Source organism: Ascaphus truei, chromosome 2 (assembly GCF_040206685.1).
Source record: "Ascaphus truei isolate aAscTru1 chromosome 2, aAscTru1.hap1, whole genome shotgun sequence".
Lineage (NCBI taxonomy): Eukaryota > Metazoa > Chordata > Amphibia > Anura > Ascaphidae > Ascaphus > Ascaphus truei.
In genome coordinates, this window is record NC_134484.1 from 331,076,289 (window position 1) to 331,098,337 (window position 22,049).

A 22,049-nucleotide genomic window follows, 5' to 3' on the forward strand; every position below is an offset into this window, starting at 1 on the left:
AGACGTAATAAAAGTTATATTTTAACTGTCCCAGGAGTGCTACAACAAATGAGCTTCTAGCTACAGTAGAGGGTATAGGTGTTAAACACACTTTTCCTTCTAATTTTTGATAAAACATTGCAATATATACCTGGCATTTTCCTTAGCATACGGCTGACGCGAGTTACAGCCAGCTAGCACATGTGTGTCTTATCCCGACATTAGCTGGCCAACATCACGTTCGCTATCTGCTTCTTGATCTCCGTTAAAGTCAGGGAAGCTCACGTCCAGTTACTATTTAGGCAATGTGATGTTAGTTGCCCTGATTTAACGGAGTTTGGTGGATCTACTCCACAGTGTGTCACTTTTTGCTTCTTATCGATTTTGACATGGACCCCTATGCCTGCAGTATTACACAGCTTTCCCAGCACAGCTTGGGTTAAAAAAAAGTGCATGGTCAGCAAACCTATGCCCAGGCAGTTGTTTCAACCTATTGGTCTCATCAGTCTGAGGTTAGTTATTGGCCTTGCAATGTGAAGCTGGAAGTGGCTACAACTATGTTCACAAAGTTAGTTATGAGGATAAAAAAAAGTGAGAAAAATCTACCACCGTACAGCAAAGATGAAAAGAATATAATAATATTAATTGTTTTTTGTTCTTGCATAGTGCTGCTAGTTTTACAGATACATTTTTGCAGATACAGTCCCAGCCCTGTAGATCTTACAATCCTTTATTTTTTGGTGCCTGAGGCACAGGGAGATAAGGTGACTTGCCCAAGGTCACAAGGAGCCAACACTGGGAATTGAACCAGTTTCTTCTGCTTCAAACTCAGTACCAGTCAGTGCCTTTACTCACTGAGCCACTCCTCCCTTACGAGAAACCTGCTTCCACTGCAACCCTGGTAGTAGAGGTAGTATTTTTAAGTCAATGCCAATCCCCAAAAAATGAAATTTACAGTGTTCTGCTTTATATTTTAGGGAGGCATAATAGTATCGATGGTAAAAGGGGTAAATGCCCCACTGCTTATTAAAACAGTAATAAACGCAGTAGAAGCAGAGGGGAAAATCATAGCAGGGGTGATACAGCGTGATGAGGTAAGTACTATTTGCAGTGAAAGTTCACAGTTGTTAGAGTTGTGATACCATTTAGGGGACCAACAAGAGAGTTTTTCACATATTAAATTATAGTTTACAGAGTTTTTGAAACCTCACAGGTCTCTTCTTCAAGTGCACTGGCACCAGTGAAGGTACAAACACCTTTCTGTTCAAAACCTTTGTTTTTCTTCATATATTGCCTCTACTGGTTCATTCTGATCACATGTTTCATCATTCCTAATTGTGATACCATTTAATGGACCAACATTAGAAAAATGTGTTGTTGTCCTCTGTGGCAGGAAAGGGATTAATGGTGCCCTTTGCCATTTAAAGTTGTGTTTCACTAACACTCACTAATACACACATGGTACACACACAATTACATAAACACGGGCAGACAAAAAGGCATAGATACACATACTGTAGTCTAAACAGACACATTTACAGTATCTACAATATGCAATGATATACAGAGATTTACATACAGTATGTACTCTCACACACATACAGTAGGGGTTATTCATTTAACTGTGACGGTGCTGATCAGGGCGCTATCACACAGAAACTGTTATTGACTTAATCAGCACTATCGAAATGTAATTAATAACCACAGAGGCACAAACAGGCTCACACATGCTCATATGTTATACGGTGCACTTTGTAAGCCTGTACTTATTTGCTTATACTGTATGCGATGATAGCGCTACCTAGAGAGGGAAGTAAAAGGCCAAAGAAATCTAAACAAAGACATAGCGGGATAGTGATGTATGTATCAAGATGACACAAGCTGCTCCCTAATGTAATGCAAATTTGTTTTCTTTTTTGGGGGCGTTCATCTGCACCGTCATCAAATGTATTAAACTTGTTACTTGAGTGTCTTACAGATGTAATAAGATTTACTGCCTTCATCACTGCGGACCAACAGGCTGAAATCTGCAGTCTGTGTGCGGTTTGTCCGCGGCCCCTGAGCAGGGCCAGCTTTAGGGCAAGACAGCCGCCTTGGGCTCCGCACCTTCAGAGGCCCCACGCTCCCTCTTCTCCGTCATCCTGTCGGTGCCGGAATCCAACTTCCATCCGACCGGAGGGGGAGCTGGAGGGAGCGTGGGGCTGCCCTCCACTAGCTTCACCCTCCAGTTGGGCGAAAGTTAGATCCTGGCGCCGACAGGAGGAGGGAGAAGAGGAAGCCTGGGGCCCCCAAACAGACAGAGGGAGGTGTGTATCTTTGGGTGCGTCTGTGTGTGTGTGTGTCTGTGGTCGTTTGTGAGAGGTTTTACCTTTTCTGGAGTGGGCTGCCTCCTTTAGTGTCGTGTTGCCATGGTGACTGACGTCAAATGATGGTGAAGAAAATTAAACTAAAAGCATATAATCAGCGCTCTAACCTAAAAAACTTAAACCTATATATAAGTGATATAAACAGGTGCTCTACAAACAAAAAGGGGAACCCCTATGTGGGAAACCCTAATAATGATCCCTCACAACCTATTTTAGCAGATTGGGGAATGGCTGCCTCAGGAATGAAAACAAACCTATCCACAAGGAATTTATACAAAGCACAGATAATGACAAAAAAGCACAGATACATATAATACAAACAGTGATTCCCTGGCGCACTATCAGATATTAAACCTGACTGATGAAAGTAAGTAGATAGCAACGGTGGGGGTGTGGAACACTGACCATAGGGTACTGCGCAATGGTTGTTTCATTTCTATTTCCAGACAAGTCTCCAATCTAAAAGAACGGGACATTGTGGACTGTGGATCTCATTCTTATCATCAATTGATTCATGGGACTACTTTCATCAGTCAGGTTTAATATCTGATAGTGCGCCAGGGAATCACTGTTTGTATTATATGTATCTGTGCTTTTTTGTCATTATCTGACGTCAAATGATGCCGCGACATCATATGACGGCGCTTTGCCTTGGCAATGTGATGTCACATGACACCGCAACACTGCCGGATGGCTGCTTGTCAAGGTAAGTCCCCTTAACATTTCTACAGGGGCGGGGCCCGATGCCAGCGTGCCGCTTTGTGCCCCGCAAAGCCTAAGGCTGGCTCTACCTGAAAGCAGTACATTTTGCAGCACGGGATGATTAAAGCAGTGTTAATCGTCCCGGGACAATAATAGCTGCGCAGGGGAGTCCCAGAGAAAAAAACCTCTCTGTGTCTCCCCAGAGCACTTCTCCCCCTTTATGACGTAGTTGCCTGAATATGGGTCTCCATGTCATTAGGGGGAACACTAGAGGACCATATTCGTTAAGCTACGTCATCAAGGGACAGGACATCATACTCATATCTCTTGCACACATAAATTAACACCACCTCAGACGTGGTGAATTTACAGATGTAGCCAAACTTACTGTCTTCGCAATTGCGGGAAGAAAAGCGAAACGCTGTGGCTCTGGGGACAGTAAAGCCACAGCTTCATGCTTGGGGTCTGTTCTGCCGAAAGGGACCTCCCACTGATAATGTCTAACTGCTGGGGGAAATCACGGAGTCTAGACTGCAGGGAAAACACTAAGACTGGCTACATCTGTATTTCACGTAAAGAGAAAGAAAATACGATATAAGTTACAGACGCAGAATTTGATACACCCCGTTATAATATTACGCTCTGCATCACCTCTCCTACTTGACGCCGGGCCAGATCCAAAGAGCTCCGAACTTTTAGGCTCATAATGTCACGTTACCAAAATCAGTAAAGGACTGGATTCTCCATGAGGGTAATACATATCCACAAAGCTAGATATGCAAAAATAACAGCTGTTGTTTATCTAATTAGCATAGGCTTAACGCCATGTTAAGTTAGCCATGCCTTGCATTAACTTCATATAATGTGGCGTTAAGCATAGCTTACATAAAGAGGGCGCAACTCTCATCTAGACCCTGAAATATGGGTTTTGCAGGATAGCAGTGACTTACGTACTGTATATATCTCCTCAAACACTCCTGTACACAAACGTGGAGCGATACCTGTGAACAAAACTGAACGCACTTAATATAACAGAAATAGTTCTAATCACAGTCTTACTGCTCAAAATGCCAGCTGGTGAAAGCATCTGTTTTTCCATCTAAATAAAGACTTAGACCTGCTGCTGTGTTTGTTATAGCACAAGTTATCATGCAAAAGCAAAAACAGTATGTCATTGTAGGGAATATACTCAACCCCATTATAACGCGATCCATTACAACGCAAATCTGCTTACTGCTGCGACACACTTTATTCGAGCAAATACCCAGTATGTACCTGGCAGATACCTGGAATGCGCCGCTCCTCACCTCAGACAAGCCCCGTTGCGTTTGCCTTCCCAGCCATGGTTCATGCCCGGCTGACGGGCGGCTGATCTGTTAAATGATAATGATTAGGATTTAATAGGCTGCAATGCTTCGCGTGTCTACCAGATGGCATAAATTCATGAATTGTAATGCAGTATATATATATATACTGTGCAGTATTGCAGCCAGCGGGAATAAAATGCTTCAATCCCTGCCTGGAAAATAACGCAATGCACTCGGGCAGAAAACAGTCACAAACCTCAATACACCTGAGTATACCCGAATTCGTGGGACTAGCCGTACCCGCGATGCATGCGTGGCTCCCAATTTTTGTATTTATGAATACTTTACAACACGATTATTGGAATCTTAAATACTTTATTGCACAATTTATACAATTGTACATTATTTCTAACGCGATCCACTTATAACGCGATGTGATTCTTTGGACCCCAAGCACAGCATTATAAGGGAGTTGAGCTGTACCATTTTAAAAGTCTGACTTTCTTTTCATAGATTAAGGAAATTAAACTGTCAGTATCCGATATAAAACCAGTACAAGAGGATTTGCCTACTGAAGAAATAACCAGACCAGGTACAGTCTTTACAATCTTTTAAGTTATAGCAATACTCCTTTGGAATGGGACATTTGCCCGCGACCAAACCACTGCTGGCACTCCACCTCCGAGAGAACTCACCGCCGGGATACCTCGCCACTCGCCATCTCCACGATGCTATCTTTCAATCTCCCGCCCACTGGGGCACCTCGCCGCTCACGATTTCGATGACGCCATCTTTAAATGTCCCGTGCCGCTCCGAGGACATGTAAAGATGTCGCGACAGAGCAGCGGGACAGCCGCTATGACATCTTTAAATGTCCTCGGAGCAGCGCTGGACATTTAAAGATGGCGTTGTGGAGATCACGAGCTGCGAGGTGTCCTGGCGGTGACTTCTATAGGAAGCAACATGTGTGGTGCCTAGTGTTGTCAGAGAGACGATGATGCTATTATGTTATATGTATGTATGCCAAACTTGACTTTACAACAACACTGGTGTAATGTAACACTGTTAAACCAAATAGAAATGAATGGCTAGTAACTCTTAGCATACACTGCTTCCGCTGCAGGCAGGGATTCTGGGAAATTACATGCAAATGAGCACACAGTGGACACTGTAATTTCCCAGAGTCCCTGGCTACAGGGGAAGCATTGTATGTTAGAAGACAATGGTGAAAAGCTGGGTTGCAGATCTAGCTGAGACATGAATGTGCTCACAAGGGATGTTTGTATTTACTGTACACTATGGTTTAAGGCTTTTTTACCCATGATGACATATAATTTGTGGCTAGTAACTAGCAGAGAGTAAATGCTGGTGCTATCTGTATGACACACACTTTATACAACACCTTATTAATGCCTACATTTCAATAAAACTAAAATTAGACGGACCATCCGCTGGTCTGACAAGGACTTATCTGCTCCAGATAAAGAAATCAGTGCTGTATAGCATAATTGGGAAAATAAACAGTGGATTTAGGTTGAATTAATGGCAGATGAAGAAATTACTTAAAATCACATCCCCTGCTATAATGGAAAATAATAACATGCATGGAACACATTACTCTGCAGGTTATAAATATTAAATAGTTTGCTTTTTTTTACCATGTTTGCCTAAATTTCCCCATTCTTACTATAAACAGTTTGTAGTGATGTAGTACTGTAGCTTGAATGACTATCATGTTGACAATTGATAGTCCCATATAGGCAGTAATCATGATATGCCACCCCTTCCATGCCAGAGGAGACTGCATTGGCATTTCTTGGCACCTTTGTAATGAACTGTTAAAAAAATCTACATTTTTGTCATAACTTTTTTCTATAGATTATACAGCCTTTATGAGGTAGGCTGACTGCCTTGAGCAACCCCATCCATTGCCTCTTTTTCTTTCTAAAGCCAAGCTATTCAGACAGTAGATAAAAGGTTCCTTCTTTCTTTTAAATGAATTTGTTGGCATACCGAGGGCGACCAAAAAACGTTCTCATTTATGACCTTTCTGACTTGTTTGTGCCTGATTTATATCCATAACTCGTCATTACTACAGTCGCGGCCCCTTTTATTCTCCAACATCTCCGAATTTTTTCGGGGATTTTTTCCGAATGTCACGCACTTTGCCGCGTTCATGCCGCATTCATGGCGAGACAGCGCTAATAGCGCTAATAGCGCTAATACAATGAAACCGCCCGCGGCGCCTAAAAATACCCGAACATGCCGCATCAAACACTGCGCTGAAACGGCCGCACGAGGCTGAAGGTGGCCGCCACTGTATGTGAAATGTCTCTTGCTTGGAACTGTGCAGAGCCGATTCTTTCATTGTTTAATGTACGACGCCTCCTTACAGTAGGATGAATTTAGGATGAAAATGAATGCACAGCTGCAGCCGCCGGTTTAAGACCACTTGCCTTGGAAAATCTGTCACCATCTCGCAGTAACTCGTGAGATGGCCCAGAGCAGGCTGTAATGGCCCATCAGATTAACACAGAGGTGGGTCCGTGTGTTTGAATGGGACTCGCAGCCTGGTAAGATTCACACAGCGTGAGTCTCATTCCAATGCAGGGACCCCGCTGGTTAATCCGATGGGCCATTAGTCTGGCTGCAGAAATCTCGCAGTGTGCTGCAGAAATGTCGCAATGTTACTGCAAGATAGCCACAGATTGTCCAGGGCAAATGGCCTAAAACCGGCGGCTGCAGCTGTATGAAAGTGATAGGTTTCATCAATTAAAAATAGATGATTCATGACAAATAAAAGAATCTAATAATTTTAAAACTATTTTAAAAAAATTGAAAATGTTCCTGTGTTTTTAGTTAGGATGGTGACTTAGAACAGGAAAGGGGGTTGATTGTCAATCTTGTTAGTTCCACCCCAATAATACCGTAGAGCCCTCAGTTTTCATTATGTCGTACGGTAGCTTGAATGACTATCGTGTTAACAATTGAGTTACAGAATTAGCAGACATTATCACATTCGCTGGGGTATCGCTGCAGGACGTACACAGTGCACCAACAGGAGAAGCGGCCATTGTCTTTTTTTGCCGTGCGCAACAGGTGGCAGAGCTAGCACTTTTTCATCCGCGGAACCGTGCCAGCAGGTGCAATAACGTCTGCTACATCTGTATATGAAGACCAATTTAAAAAGGGAACAATGATTAGAAAAGAGATAAAGAAAGTGAAAGTCTAGTGGTAACAGTGTTTGAAACTAGAGATGTGCAAATGTTTTTAAATTTGCTTTGCCTAATTTTTTCTTGCAACATTTTTGCAACATTCGAATTGTTCAGAATTTTAATAGCTTTTACGATTTCTCCAGAATTAAGACATACTTTCATCAATTTTGCAAATGTTGCCACTTTTCACCAGAATTGAGAAAAAATGGCAGAATATTAAGGGCCATGTGTCCTTGCACAGAGACTTCTATTTATATTTGTTGGTAATGTTTGACAACATAAGAAAACTTTGCACATCTCTACTGTACTGTATTTGCAGCCATTGTCAGGATAGACATTAAAAAATTAATAATAAATATCTGATTTTCTAAACGAAATGTGCCAATTAGCTACAATATCCCCATTAACCATATCACTGTTTGTTAGTTTGCTTTTTTCCAATACAATACTTTAAAGTCTTTGCCTATATAATATAAAGGGTCACAGAAGAGATGTTTATTATATTTCTTCTTTTTGTTCTAGATGAATGCTACACTGTTGCCATTATAAAACCTGATGCTGTTGCTAATGAAAAAACGGATGAGATTAAGGACAAGGTAAATTATTAGTATCTTTTTATTACAAAGACAGAAGACGTGTTGTTTTTTAAAAACACATTTTTTTCAGCTAAAAATTAATTCCACCTTTAAAAAAAATGTTCATATTACAAGCTATAGAAGAAGCGGAAGGTATTAAAGAAAATAGCATAGAAATAACATATTGGCATGGTATTAGTTTTGTATTTATTAAACTCAAATATTCACAACTAAGAGGCTGATTCTATGTGCCAAAGCAGCTGATCGACCCCTAAGGGGGTAATTCTACAGTATATTGTCAGATGCAGTTATACAGGCCGTTTTCTCCCAAAAGTCATCATTGACTTGTCTACAAATTACATATGGAGGCAGGTTATGCGCTGAACAATGTTATAACTGAGCTCAGGATTCCTATGAGTCCATGGTTAGCATTGCTTAAAGCTGCAGTTCAGGCAATATCCTACATGTGTGTTGTTTTTAATAAATCAGTTAGTAAGAAAAAATACTTTTAGCGTTTTCTGTTTTAAAAAAACAACTTTGAAAGACCAATTTTCTTGTATTCTATTTTAACAAACATGCTTGTTCCTATAGCAACGATTTACATTCCCCATATTTAAAGATGTCGCCAAACTTTGCAGATCAATAGACAGAGAACGAATTGACCGGTAGCTATGCAGTTCTTTAGGTAATTAGAGATTGCGCACATGAAACTATTGAAGTAAAAAAATTAATTAAGAAAAAGACTGAACTGCAGCTTTAATAGAGCGTCCAAGGAGGCTTCCAAAACTAATACAAGTTGATTACACATATTCTTATGGCGACCAGATGTTGTATCTCTGCAACATGGAGACAACCACCTCAAGGGATATCTCAGATTGAGAAGAAAATCCGACATACAGTATAATGTACATGAAGACGATGACAGGTATTTTATGATTTTACTGGTACAATATATTGTTTTATGAGCATAATCTATTTTGCATTTGGCTTGTGCATGTATCCCTTCCCCCCTTTTCTTCTTTTTGTTCCTGTAAGAGATGTGTGCAGATGTATTCAAAATGGAGACAATTTTTAGGATGAAATTAATATAAGGCTTTATTGCCTGTTCCTTTAAATAACACAGCAAACAAAAATATACATAAAACAATAAACACCTATCCCTGTTTAAGGGCTAACTCACTCCCCAGTCTCTATCTGTAAGACTGGGTGAATAAACCCCTTACCAGTATACCACCCCCAAAGTCTTAGTGGTACCTAAAAGCAGGTGGCCCTTCAGGTCAGTGGTGTCCCGGTGTCTTGGTGTGTTGGAGGGTCCAGCCTCTGGCAGGTACCTGGGTGCTGTGTCCAGGAAAAGAGGTCTGATCCCCTTCTGTCTTGTTTTCAATGCCCAGTCTTTCGGTATACTCAAGACCTCTTTCCTCTTGTCAGCACCCTTGTGTACTGAGGAAAATCTCTTTCCTGTGTCTCACATAACACTTTTCACAGAGCTCTCATTAGGCAGGGGGAGTCTGGTCAATTGCCTGGCTGCACTTAACCAGCTCACTACTGGATTTAGAGTCAGTTTCTTCAACAGGGATAAGTCCCTGTTACAGTACCCCTCCCCCCACACAAAAAAAATACATGTAAACGAACGTGAATACAAGTTATTTAAAAAAATGAAACATACCATTTTCTTGGACCACAATAGATGTGACAGAATTTTAAGAATGCATGCAGCAGTCTCCTTGTTCTTTGGATGATGTTCAACTAAGAACTGACATATATAAAAGTCTAGGGAATACAGGAGCTTACTGCAAACACGAAATAAGCTACAGTATGTAATTTGTTTCATATTTGCAGATTAAACAAGCAGGCTATTCCATTTTGTCTGAAGAACACAAAGTTCTGAGTGAGGAGCAAGTTAGAGCTTTCTACAGCAATTCGGGAAAAGTAAGATGCCAACCATTTGTATTTATTGTGGCTGTGGAGCACATAAAGATAAGTTTTCAAATAAAAATGTGGACTTATGCAGTGCCTCAGTGAGGAAAGGCACTAACTCTGAAAATTAGGGACACTGCCTTAAGCAGTGTGGTTTAAATCTGGTGTCTACTCCTTGCGACCTTGGACAAGTCATCGGATGGGAGAGGAGGTGGTTAAGATGCATGGGGAAGAACATGGGAGAGGAGGGATTTAAGGGGCATGGGAGAGATGGGGGTTGAGAGTCATGGTGTGACGGTGCTCGTCTCCTATCAGGAAGCAGACTCGCAGGGCTGAGGTAGGGATGCCAAATAACCGACCAGAGCCCAGGGATAGAGTCCTGTTAGAGTATCCATGGTCGGTAAGCAGGCAAAGGGTCAGAGCAGGAGGCAGTGGTGCAGAATCCAGGCGAAAGGCAAAAGGTCAGGGCAGGTGGAAGGCAGTGAGGTCGGGGTCTTGGTCTGGGGTCAGCAACAGGAATTCCAAATGAACAGGGAAACCACAGGGATAGGCAAGCCACAGCAACAGGCTGGCCTCTGGAACAGGGAAGCCACATGGATAGGCAAGCCACAGGGACTGGCAAGCCACACGGAAGGCTCAGGAACTAGAAAGCTCAGGAACTAGAGGGCTCAGAAACTAGAGCCCAGGGCTGCCAGGAACAAAGGGAAACATTTACAATGCTCAGGCAGGGGCTGGAAGTCACTGGCTGCTATTTAAGCCCTTGAACAGGTGCAGCCAATATAGTAGGCTGGCAGTAATCAAAATGTCCACCGCAGCCAGGTAAGGGCTGGTTCCAGCCAAAGCCTGGAATGGAACCTTTACACATGGAGGTAGAGGAGGTTAAGAGTCATGGGTTTGAGGAAAGGTTTATGTGGCATGGAATAGGGGCTAAGAAGTATGAGGGGGAGCTGAGATTACCAGGAGGAGGGATCCTTGAAGCTGCTGTATGTGAAAGCCTCAGAGTCATTGTGCTTCCGCCCCCACTCCTCTCTCACTGTATGCCGCCTTCCATGAAGTAGGCAGAAGTGCGGCCGGAAGGGAGTGTGACTGGAAACTCTCTGAGAGCCTTTCATGCAGTAGCTCAAGGCCATAGTGCAGGCGTGTGCAACGGAACGCATAGCGTTGCGCGCCTGCCCCAGAGGCGATCCTTGACCTATGGGATGGGGAGGGGGAGACGCGATGGGGAGTCATGTCGGAGGCGTGCCTGTGACATTACATGAGCAGTACGCCCTCATTGGCTGAACCGCTCACATGACCCAGCCGCTGCGCGACAAAATGAAATTATTTTATATTCCTGGGAATCGGTCGCACTTTATCGCGTGCGCGGTCGCACGTTGTATGGCCTGCCTGATTGAGGTACGGTCTTTTGTTAGCATCATACGGCTTATGGACGCGGCCTAATACAAGCACCGGCAGATAAGAATACCACGGTATGAAACAATGGGAAGTATCTAGTTAGTGTTTATTTTTATTACCACGTTATTACTACAGTATGCTACTTGTACAATAAATTGATAAAGGGCATTTTTTGTCCGAAACGCGTCAGAGTGTTTGTCCCCGTTACCATGCTGATGTGAATAAATATATTTTTAACCCACACCTTGTTGGTCCCTTCTCTTCATGCTGTGCTCCGCTGCAATCCCAGGATTTTCTCTACAATAAATTGTTAGACCCTATAAGGAAAACAGATTATTCGGCTACTGTTTACAACATTTTAATGCAATGCTGAATTTCCTGTCTCATGTGTATTTCCTTTTGCAGCCTGACTTTGAAGACTTTGTAAGATTTATGTCTAGTGGACCCTGCTGTATTCTCATAGTCTATGCAGGAAAAGAGGAGAAAGAGTCTGTTCCACAGTGGAAAGAACTGACTGATGAAACTGCTAAGCCTGCTGTGCCAAAAAGGAAAGCCAGGTATACCTAGAGAGACTACTACTAAGGGGCAGTGTACAAGGTGTCAAAATGGTAATTTCTGAAAAAAAAATTACGTTAAAGGCATTTGGGAAATGCATCTCTAAGGCCCAGACTCACTAAACCATGTTAGGCCATTTAACGTTACGTTAACCTCAGTTAACTTTACGTTAATGATAAAGTTGTACTCACTAAAGAAAGTAACGCAACATTAACATAAGTAAATACAAACGTAGCAGTATAAACAACGGACGTTACAGAAAATGAGATGCAAATTATAAACAAATGAGTCGCTAGTTATAAGAATCCCCTAATCCCAAAACTCAGTTTTAATGTTAACGCCCAAAAAAATAACGTTTCGCTATTTAGGTCATGCCTAAATTTGTCGTTACTCCGATCCAGACCCTGAAACAGGGCAAAACGCTGATTCTGGTTTCTGGATGAAAGGAAGTAACGCCAAGACATAAATAACTTCACATCATTTGAAGATAAAGTAGCATTATCGTAACACAATATGACGTGAAGACTAGGCTGTTGAGCTCTAGTACTGCCGGATTCTTGCATATATTATTGGGTGAAATAACATATGTTACTAATTTAGGTAACGTCACATCATTTGCTCTATTTAACTTGATTTTCATATTCCTCCATGCACCCTGCTACTTCAGCCGTTTCCCCCAAATCCCAATAAAACACTGACACAGATTTGGATGTAAAACGGCCACAGCATTTTATTAAATGATACAACATCCAACTTGCCAGTTAACATAACACTTAACAACTTTAAAAAAATCACAAATCATGCAGTCTGAGCCTAGAGCCAATTGGCGCGTAAAAACATAACCAGCCAAAGGTTAGTGCCAGCCAAGCTGCAAAGCTATCGGCATTGCTGCTCCCCTACCATGTCCCAACTGAGGACTGAAACTAGGCACATTTTCTGACAACTTTACATATTTACATAGTTACATAATAGATGAGGTTCAAAAAAGACGTACAGTGGCGGCCGGGCTGACTCTAATGCGGCTGCCCCCGCAGTTTTAAAATAGCGCGGGTGGCACGCGGGCTGTCTCTGGACGAAACCCTTAGGAAAAAAGAGGGATCCAGCGCTCCACGGATTTCTAGATAAGTACATTTATTGTGCCACACAACGTTTCGACCAATAGGTCTTTCTCAAGTGACTAGGCAACTAGGCAACTATGCCTAGTCACTTGAGAAAGACCTATTGGTCGAAACGGTGTGTGGCACAATACATTTACTTATCTAGAAATCCGTGGAGCGCTGGATCCCTCTTTTTTCCTAAGTGTACTTTGGATTTTGCCTGGCAGGTACTTCCTTGAACCAGCAGCACCGGTAAACTGTATATTTATCTTATTTGTGGAGTGCAGCCTTAACCCTCTTTACTCTGGCCGCGGCCGGTTTTCCCACGCCTCGGGCGCTTTCAATAGTAAGCGCCATTAGCGCTTATCTATTGAAGCGGCCGCCGCGTGGGAAACTCCATTTTTAAACAAAGAACGGACCCGCGGCTAGCCCGCTACGCTCCCGGCCAGCTCCCGGCAAGCTTTAGAAGTAGCTTAGCCGGGACAGTAGGTCCATCAAGTTCAACATATGCTAAATTTAGACAACAGATACTTTATCCTATATCTATACTTACTTATTGATCCAGAGGAAGGCAAACAAAATACCCCATTAAGGGGAAAAATGAATTCCTTCCTGACTCCAAGAATTGGCAATCGGATTAATCCCTGGATCAACATCCTTCCCATGTATACTTATTTGGTATATCCCTGTATACCTTTCCCATCTAAAAAGATGTCCAACATTTTTTTGAACAAATCTATTGTATCTGCCATCACAGTCTCCATGGGTAATGAATTCCACATTTAACTGCCCTTACTGTAAAGAACCCTTTCCTTTGTTGCTGGTGAAATTTCCTTTCCTCCAACCTTAAGGGATGGCCCCGAGTCCTTTGTACTGCCCGTGGGATGAATAGTTATTTTGAAAGCTCCTTATATTGTCCCTGAATATATTTGTATATAGTTATCATATCCCCTCTTAGACGCCTCTTTTCTAATGTAAATAAATCTAATTTAGCTAACCTCTCCTCATAAGTTAGAATGTCCATCCCCTTTATTAATTTGGTGGCTCTTCTCTGCACTCTCTCTAGTTCCATAATGTCTTTTCTTAGGATTGGTGGCCAAAATTGTACTCCATATTCAAGGTGTGGTCTTACTAATGCTTTGTAAAGGGGCATAATTATGTTTACTTCCCTTCCATCCATTGCCCGTTTGATGCAAGATAAGATCTTGTTTGCCTTTGCAGCTACTGCATGACATTGGGCACTATTGCTAAGCCTGCTGTCTACAAGCACTCCTAAATCCTTCTCCATCAAGGATTCCCCCAATATATCTCCATTTAATTTGTAAGTCGCCTTTTTATTCTTGCATCCCAAATGCATAACCTTACATTTATCTGTATTAAACCTCATCTGCCATTTACCTGCCTACGTTTCCAGTCTCTCCAAATCCTTCTGAAGAGAAATTGCATCCTGCTCTGATTCTATTACCTTACACAATTTAGTATCATCAGCAAAGATGGAGACTTTGCTCTCGATCCCAACCTCAAGGTCATTAATAAACAAGATAAAAAGCAGGGGTCCCAGTACCAATCCCTGAGGTACTCCAATCACGACTTTAGCCTAACCTGAAAAAGTTCCATTTATGACAACTCTCTGTTGTCTTTCCTTTAACCAGTTTTCAATCCAGGTGCATATACAGTGGCGGCCGATCTGAGTCTAAAACGGCTAGATCCGCGGTTCTCAGATTATCCCGGTTAGGTGCGTTTTTTTGTCGTTTTCGCCCGGAGTGAACTGCGTTATTTTCGCGCTCGTGATATTAGCATTTTATTCTCGCTGTCTGCAATACTGCAATGCCGTGTAAAAACTCAGGGGGGCGTTTGCGAGCTGTTGTCTTGGAAGTCTAATACCTTCACGGTTCAACCTACGTCAGTACACAGTCTGTGTGTGCGCGCGCAGTAATTGTAAATTTGCATATTTAAAGTATACATGCATTTGCAGTGCTGTGCTGCTGTACAGTATGTCTCATTTGAAAATTGTTGAAACGCATAGGCGTGTACAGTACTGTAACAGTATCACATTTCGGCATATACAGCGCTCTCCCCTCGCTCAGGATAATTAACTGCACTGCAGGGTATTTCAACTTCTTATCTTCTGTGCAACGTGTGTCTGGTTTCAATCACATTCCTGCTTGACAGCAGGAATTTACTGCGCATACGCCTGTAACTTCGCCCACCACTGCTTGCTTGCCTGAGTGAGTGACCAAAATTTTTTTTTAACATTTTTATTGTCATTTTTTATTTTTTATTTTCTCCACACACAAGAGACTGCAAAACCCATCTTACTGTATTACGATATTCAATCTGTGCTGTAGCTTTTAACTGCGACCCTGCACATGGTTGATTTGTATGCTTTTTACGTACTGTATTTGGGGATGTATTATTATGATGAACTGCCTTTGAAATCAAAGTATGTCTTTAGCTTTTAACTTCATGCAGCTGTACCCTGCAGCCCCCTCCCCCACGAACGCTAGCTCAAGGATTTGAAATTCCACGAAGTCGTTAATTTTCTGAATCTTGCCATTGTGTTCTTAATCCGTCCATAGCCGACCTACAAAGCCTCACTGCGCCTGCGTGGAATTCTCTTTGAGATACGCCTGTAACTTCACCCACCACTGCATGCTTGAGTGCCCCCCCCCCCAAATTTTAATTATGATTTTTTAACTGTTATTTTATCCACAAGCCTGCAAAAACAATCTTGATATTACGATATTAAATCTGTGCATTTGCCTGCATATGGTTGATTTGTGTGCTTTTTATGTACTGTATTTGGGGGGTGTAGGGATCAAATTACAGTATTATGATGAACTGCCTTTTGAAATTACTGTACTCTACAGTACAGTATGTTATTTCTTTGAACTGCTGAACAACTAATCCTTCATCCCTCCCCCACGCACACAAAAACTCTTATCGACAGACACCTCCACAGAGTCATTCATTTTCTGAAGTTAGTTAGTCATTGTGTTTTTAATCCGTCCCTAGCTGAGCTTCAATCGCCTCACTGCGCCTGCGTGTACTCTAATCCTTTTAGATATGGGAGCTTGCTGCTTACTGCGCATGAGTCACCCAACCCCCCCTCCCCACAGAGTCGTTAATTTTCAGAATATTGCCATTGTGTAATCCTCTTTGAGATGGGAGCTAGCTGATTACTGCACATGACTCACCCAACCCCCCCCCCACCCCCAACCCTTTGAGGCTTAGTTAACGGTAACGCTTCGGAAAATCCCTTCTCGATTTTGAAATGTAAATCTGATTTGCACAGCATTGTGAGAATTGAGAGTTAAAAAAACCATTAACTGACTCATTGGTGTACTGTAGGGGTGGTGGGGGGGGGGGTTGTGGTTGTTGTAAATGAATATGACTAGCAGGAATGTGAATAAATATTTAATTTATTTAATCAGGAACCAAAAAATACTAATATAAAAATAATCATGAATAATACATAATGCAGTCTTTATTAAGTTCTTTTGGCAGATTGAAATTGGATAAACATTTAGAAAACATTTCTAAAACATGGGGAAACATGAATAATGAACATTTATAAGAATATTATTTAATAATATATACTGTAATGTATAATATATATATATATATATATATATATATATATATATATATATATATATATATAGTAATATTGTTTTTTCCGTCTTTATCTTGTTTCTCATTCTGTGTACAGTACAGTAGTTCATTGAGAGAGGAGAGGTTTTGTGTACATCATTACTGCTGTTTATATACTGTACATTTTACTGTACAAACAGATTAGACTGGACACAAAACCCCACCTCCCCCCAGGCCACCCTTTTTTCCTGAAACAACAAGAAAACCAAAAATTAGTGCAGTTATGTGCGTACTGTATTATGGCATTGTGTGATGTGTAGTACTACTGTAGATGGCTGGTGCTGCTTTCTCTGGAAAGAAAAAAATTGAGCAGTTAGTAGGCAGTTACTGTAGTACTGTCAAACTAGTCTATACTGGAACTACTGTATACTCTGACTACTGTTAAATACTATGAACTGTAACCTGATGGTTGGTGCTGCTCTCTTTGTAAAGAAAAAACTGTAACTACTGTATACTCTGACTATTGGGAAAGAAAAAATCCGTGCCATACTTACCTGTATTATACTGTCAATACTACAGCACAGTACTACTTTCCTGATGCTTGCCCATTACGCGCGATGACAATGGGCAACACAGTGACAATATGGTCTATATATTTATTGCAGCGTTCCATGGTGAGTACATCGTTCCAAAAACTCATTATGCCTTTCAACAACTTGTCCTTTTTGGAGGGTTTCGCCACTTTCCGGATATGGTCCTTCAGCTGATGCTAGACCATTTCGATCGGATTGAAGTCTGGCGATCTGTCATTGGAAAAAAAGGACAATTAGTTTAAGAGATACAGTACACAGTAAAAACTGTGGGAAACAAATGAGACACAGTTACCGCACTTACTCCGCTGGCGTCTTCACCCAGTTGATACCGCGCTCAAGGATATGCGCAGTTGACGCGGTGTGCTTCGGATCGTTGTCCTGGTAGAAGCGGTGACCATTCGGGAACTCGCGTGTGATATCTCAGGGACAATGTTGTCTTGGAAGAAAGCTTTATTCATGATTCCTATAGCAAGAAAAGAAAAGTGCTCAAAAAACTGCACAATAGTACAGTACAGTGCATACAGTAAGGCTACACTAGTAAAGTACAGTGCATAAGGCTACATTATATTTGATATATTTTAACTTCAAAGATGACAATGCATCCTGGTCCACGCCTAGAGATGGCACCCCACACATGCAGCTTCACGGGGTGTTTTGGCCGCGGCTTCAAAGATATGCGGCCTTTTTTGTGGAATGCAAAGCTTGCAAATCTCTCCAGCGACACAGTAGACTCGTCAGTGAAGATGCAATCCTGGAAAGTTTCCCCACTGTCGATCCATGCCTGGGCCTGGACCACTCTTTTGATTTTGTTTGCGTCCTTTATCATCATGGGGTACGCTCTGTAATGACAAGGAATAAATAATTTTAGCGGTACAGTACAGTTTCCTAAGCAACACTTTTACCTCCTGTACTGTCCACTAGTAACCTCACACGTCCATATTTCAATCCAATGCTGCATCTCATCTTCTTTATGCTGGTCTCGGATACAGTGAGATTGTGCTTTTCCTGCAGAGTGTATTTGACGCTTAATGCACTCCTCTCATCATTCTCCTCACTTATTTTGTCCACAAGTAAAAAAATTAGAGACAGTAGATCAACAGGATACAATATATTGTTCTATTAATACAGTATGCAGCAATATAAAACTGTTGAAATATAAATATAAATATAGAAAATATATATACTGTTGTAATATAAATATACAAAATATATACACTGTTGTAATATAAATATAAATATACAAAATATATACACTGTTGTAATATAAATATAAATATACGAAATATATACACTGTTGTAATATAAATATACGAAATATATACACTGTTGTAATATAAATATAAATATACAAAATATATACACTGTTGTAATATAAATATAAATATACAAAATATATACACTGTTGTAATATAAATATACAAAACATATATACTGTTGTAATATAAAACAGAAATATTAGATACAGTACTGTAGATGTACAGTACATTTTTGGATCAATTTTTTTTTATCAAAGTTTTATAAATATACTTACGCGTTAGTTACCCTTGGTGCCCTTTTGCGTTCTCTGTTTTTTCCGTGTACATGATAGCTCACGGTGGTTACTGGCACAACGAGGCCAGAAGTAGCTAACCAGCGTTGGATAGCAGCAATTCAGTGTCCGCTCGTGTACATCTCCTTAATTCGCATGCTGAGATCCTTGGAAATCTTTTTAACAACCATTGCTGCGAGTAGAAAGAAATACAAACACAAGAATGTATATTCGATGTTTAGTTGATGTGTATTCAATGTGCAGTGAATCCACAAAATGGATGGTGTATTTATACGTTAATGACTCACATTAGAGTACGCCCACTTTCAACACCTGTACCTCGCCGCCATGCATAAAAGGTTACACACTTTGCATAGCCCACCACTCGATGATCTTTATCTGAACTTGCCCTTGTCCAGATACTGTACTGCATTGTGCCACCTGCTTCCATGGAGCAACCCCGATTCTACGGATGTAGGAACCCTCTCGCCTCTGCCGTGCCTGTCAGGCAGAAAAAGCGAAAGGCGGTTGCCGTTTCCACACCAAGGCAAAAGCGACAGGCTAAGGCTAATAAAGAAAACCTTCTTCTGACCCCAAAGGCTAAGGGTTTTCATAGACGTCAGCCTTATTATGTCAAGAAGATATACGGTGATGAACTCTCGACGCAAAACGATTGGCAGCCAACCCATCGAACCCGCAGACCACCGCCTCCCATACGCTTCGACGACTCTGTCCCGGAAATCTTCAGCCCGTCCTCGATGCTGTCGCCGCCCTCCGGGAAACCCACAGGCCATCTTCTCCGGTTCTATCCGACGACGCTGCCGCCTCTGAAATCCAAGGGTCACTTTCTCCTTTGCTCTTAGATTACTCTGCTTCTCGCCCGGAAATCCAAAGGTCACTTTCTCCATCCCTCTTCGACGACGCTGCCGCTTCTCCTCTACCGGATATCCACAGGTCACCTCCTCCACCCTTCTTCGATGTCGCTGCCGCTTCTCTCCATCTCATCCTCCGTTGCACCCATCCACCCAGATGGCCACACGCCATGCACAAGAAGCAGCTCGTTAGACCGGATGCTGAATGGGATAAGTGTGGATCTCCCCGGGAACTCTATTGTGCTAGCAAAGATAGATCTGCTTCTGGAGACAATGCTACATATGGATCAACGGATGCTAGATATGGATCAAATGATGGATCGACGGATGGAGAAGATAGAGGCTGACATAGCGGGTATACATCGTTTGCTCAGTGTTAATGCCCCTGTTTCCCCGACGCCGGAGCAGGGGGGTGACATGGATGTGATGAATGGGAGCATCGACCCCCTTCCATCACCAATCGCACCCCCTCCACCAGAAGATGTAGTGTACATGTATGCCGTTGAGGAGGACATGACAACCCCGTCAAGTCCACGCCAGGAGACAACACGGCGGCCAAGACCGGAGGAAAGCTTCCTCCCAGACAACCTACCATCGCCCGTCGCCTCAAGCACACCCGCTCGCAGAAGACCTACATTCGCTCGCATCGATACAGTGCCTGACATCACCCTGCGCGATCTGACACCGGTGCTTAGGGAGAAGTATAATGTGATGAGTGCGGGTGCACCCCACAAGTATGCCTTGTTACTTTTTAAGCACCATGTTCCCTACTCGTTGTACTGCGACTGGGCCTTCAAAGTGAACTACGAAGGAAATCGCATAAAAAAGGCGCTTCCTGCCAATTTCAGAAAGAACATTCTGGATGAAATGCGCGCTTTTATCCAATTACAGATCCTGTAATGAAAGGCGTTCGAAACTGCATTAATGGCGTTTTGCGCCATGCAAGGAATCGGACATGGACGGACAATGTGGTGGACTTTCTGGATTAATCACGGGAACTGTAAGACCATACTGTTGTGCTGAACTGTGCTGTACTGTACATTTTTTGACCTGCTGTACATAAATAAAGAAGATGTTGTTGTGTGTTTTTTAACTTGTATTTAGACAGAAATGTTTTAACTTGCTGTACACACACACAGGACCTGCAGAATTCCAGTCCCTGAGGGCCGCAAACAGGCATGGTTTTCAAGGATGTCCTGAAAACTGGGCCTGTCTGCTGCCCTCGGGGACTGTAGTGGTGCAGGCCTGACTGACTGTTTTGAACACCATCCCACTGTACTGTATACTGTATGTTTCTGTAATAAAGTAGATGTTGCGTTTTGTATACTGTATTTTATGAATAAAGAATTTTTTTAGTCACAGGTAAGACCATACTGTTGTGCTGAACTGTATTGTACATGTTTTGACCTGCTGTAATTAAATAAAGAATATGTTGTTGTGTGTTTTTTAACTTGTATTTAGACAGAAATGTTTTAACTTGCTGTACACACACAAAGGACCAGCACAATTCCAGTCCCTGAGGGCCGCAAACAGGCACAGGTTCAAGGTTGTCCTGAAAACTGGGCCTGTCTGCTGCCCTCGAGGACTGTACTGGTGCAGACTGTTTTGCACACCATCCCACTGTATATGTTTTGACTTGCCGTTATTTGATAAAGGAGATGTTGCGGTTTGTATATTTTATGAATAAAGAATTTGTTTTTAAAACATGTGACTGTAAACCGTACACTTACTTTCTATACATAAATGTTTTCACAACTGCAGCAGTAAACCATACTGTACACCTGTTGATGTTTTGAATTGCTGTGCACTTAAAATGTTTCTACATTGTACAGTATTTGTAAATAAATGTTTTTGTACTTACTCCACCAATAAAAGAACATGTTGATTTGTTTTTCATTGTTCCATTGGCTCCTTTGCTGCTGTAACAAAATACAGTGTTTCTAGAATGTACACTACTGTCCAGGCACAATGTACTGTATACTGTAGGCAAGCTCAGTACAAGAGTATTAAAAAAAATAGAAGACACGTACAGTACTGTACTGTATGTACTGACACTGTATAGAAGACACATACTGTATGTACAGTACTGTAATACATGTAGAATAAATGCATAGTTTTTATTTTTTCGGGTTTATTACACAGTATACTTTTTATAAAAAAGTATTGTATACTGTACGGCCGCAAAACATCAGCATAGTGTACATCAGCCACTAAACTGTAGACTCCGGTACATGGATTTTTAAATCCGATTCAGCAATGTGCAGGCATTGTTACACAAAGCGATATTATCCATCGAAATCCCTCCATTAGCCGTTTTCTTTTCTGAGGAAAAACAAAAAGAAAAGTTTTACTGT

General features: G+C 41.8%; 1 protein-coding gene across 3 annotated transcripts in view; it reads left to right on the forward strand.

Annotated features, from left to right (window-relative positions):
* NME8 (NME/NM23 family member 8) overlaps positions 1 to 22,049 on the forward strand; it is a 150,313-nt gene that overhangs the window by 17,765 nt on the left and 110,499 nt on the right. For all 3 annotated transcript variants that reach the window (XM_075586638.1, XM_075586639.1, XM_075586637.1), the window contains exons 5-9: positions 957 to 1,073; positions 4,868 to 4,946; positions 8,092 to 8,165; positions 9,984 to 10,073; positions 11,862 to 12,013. In XM_075586638.1, coding sequence (XP_075442753.1) covers positions 957 to 1,073; positions 4,868 to 4,946; positions 8,092 to 8,165; positions 9,984 to 10,073; positions 11,862 to 12,013 — 512 coding nt within the window. The remainder of the gene's footprint in view (positions 1 to 956; positions 1,074 to 4,867; positions 4,947 to 8,091; positions 8,166 to 9,983; positions 10,074 to 11,861; positions 12,014 to 22,049) is intronic.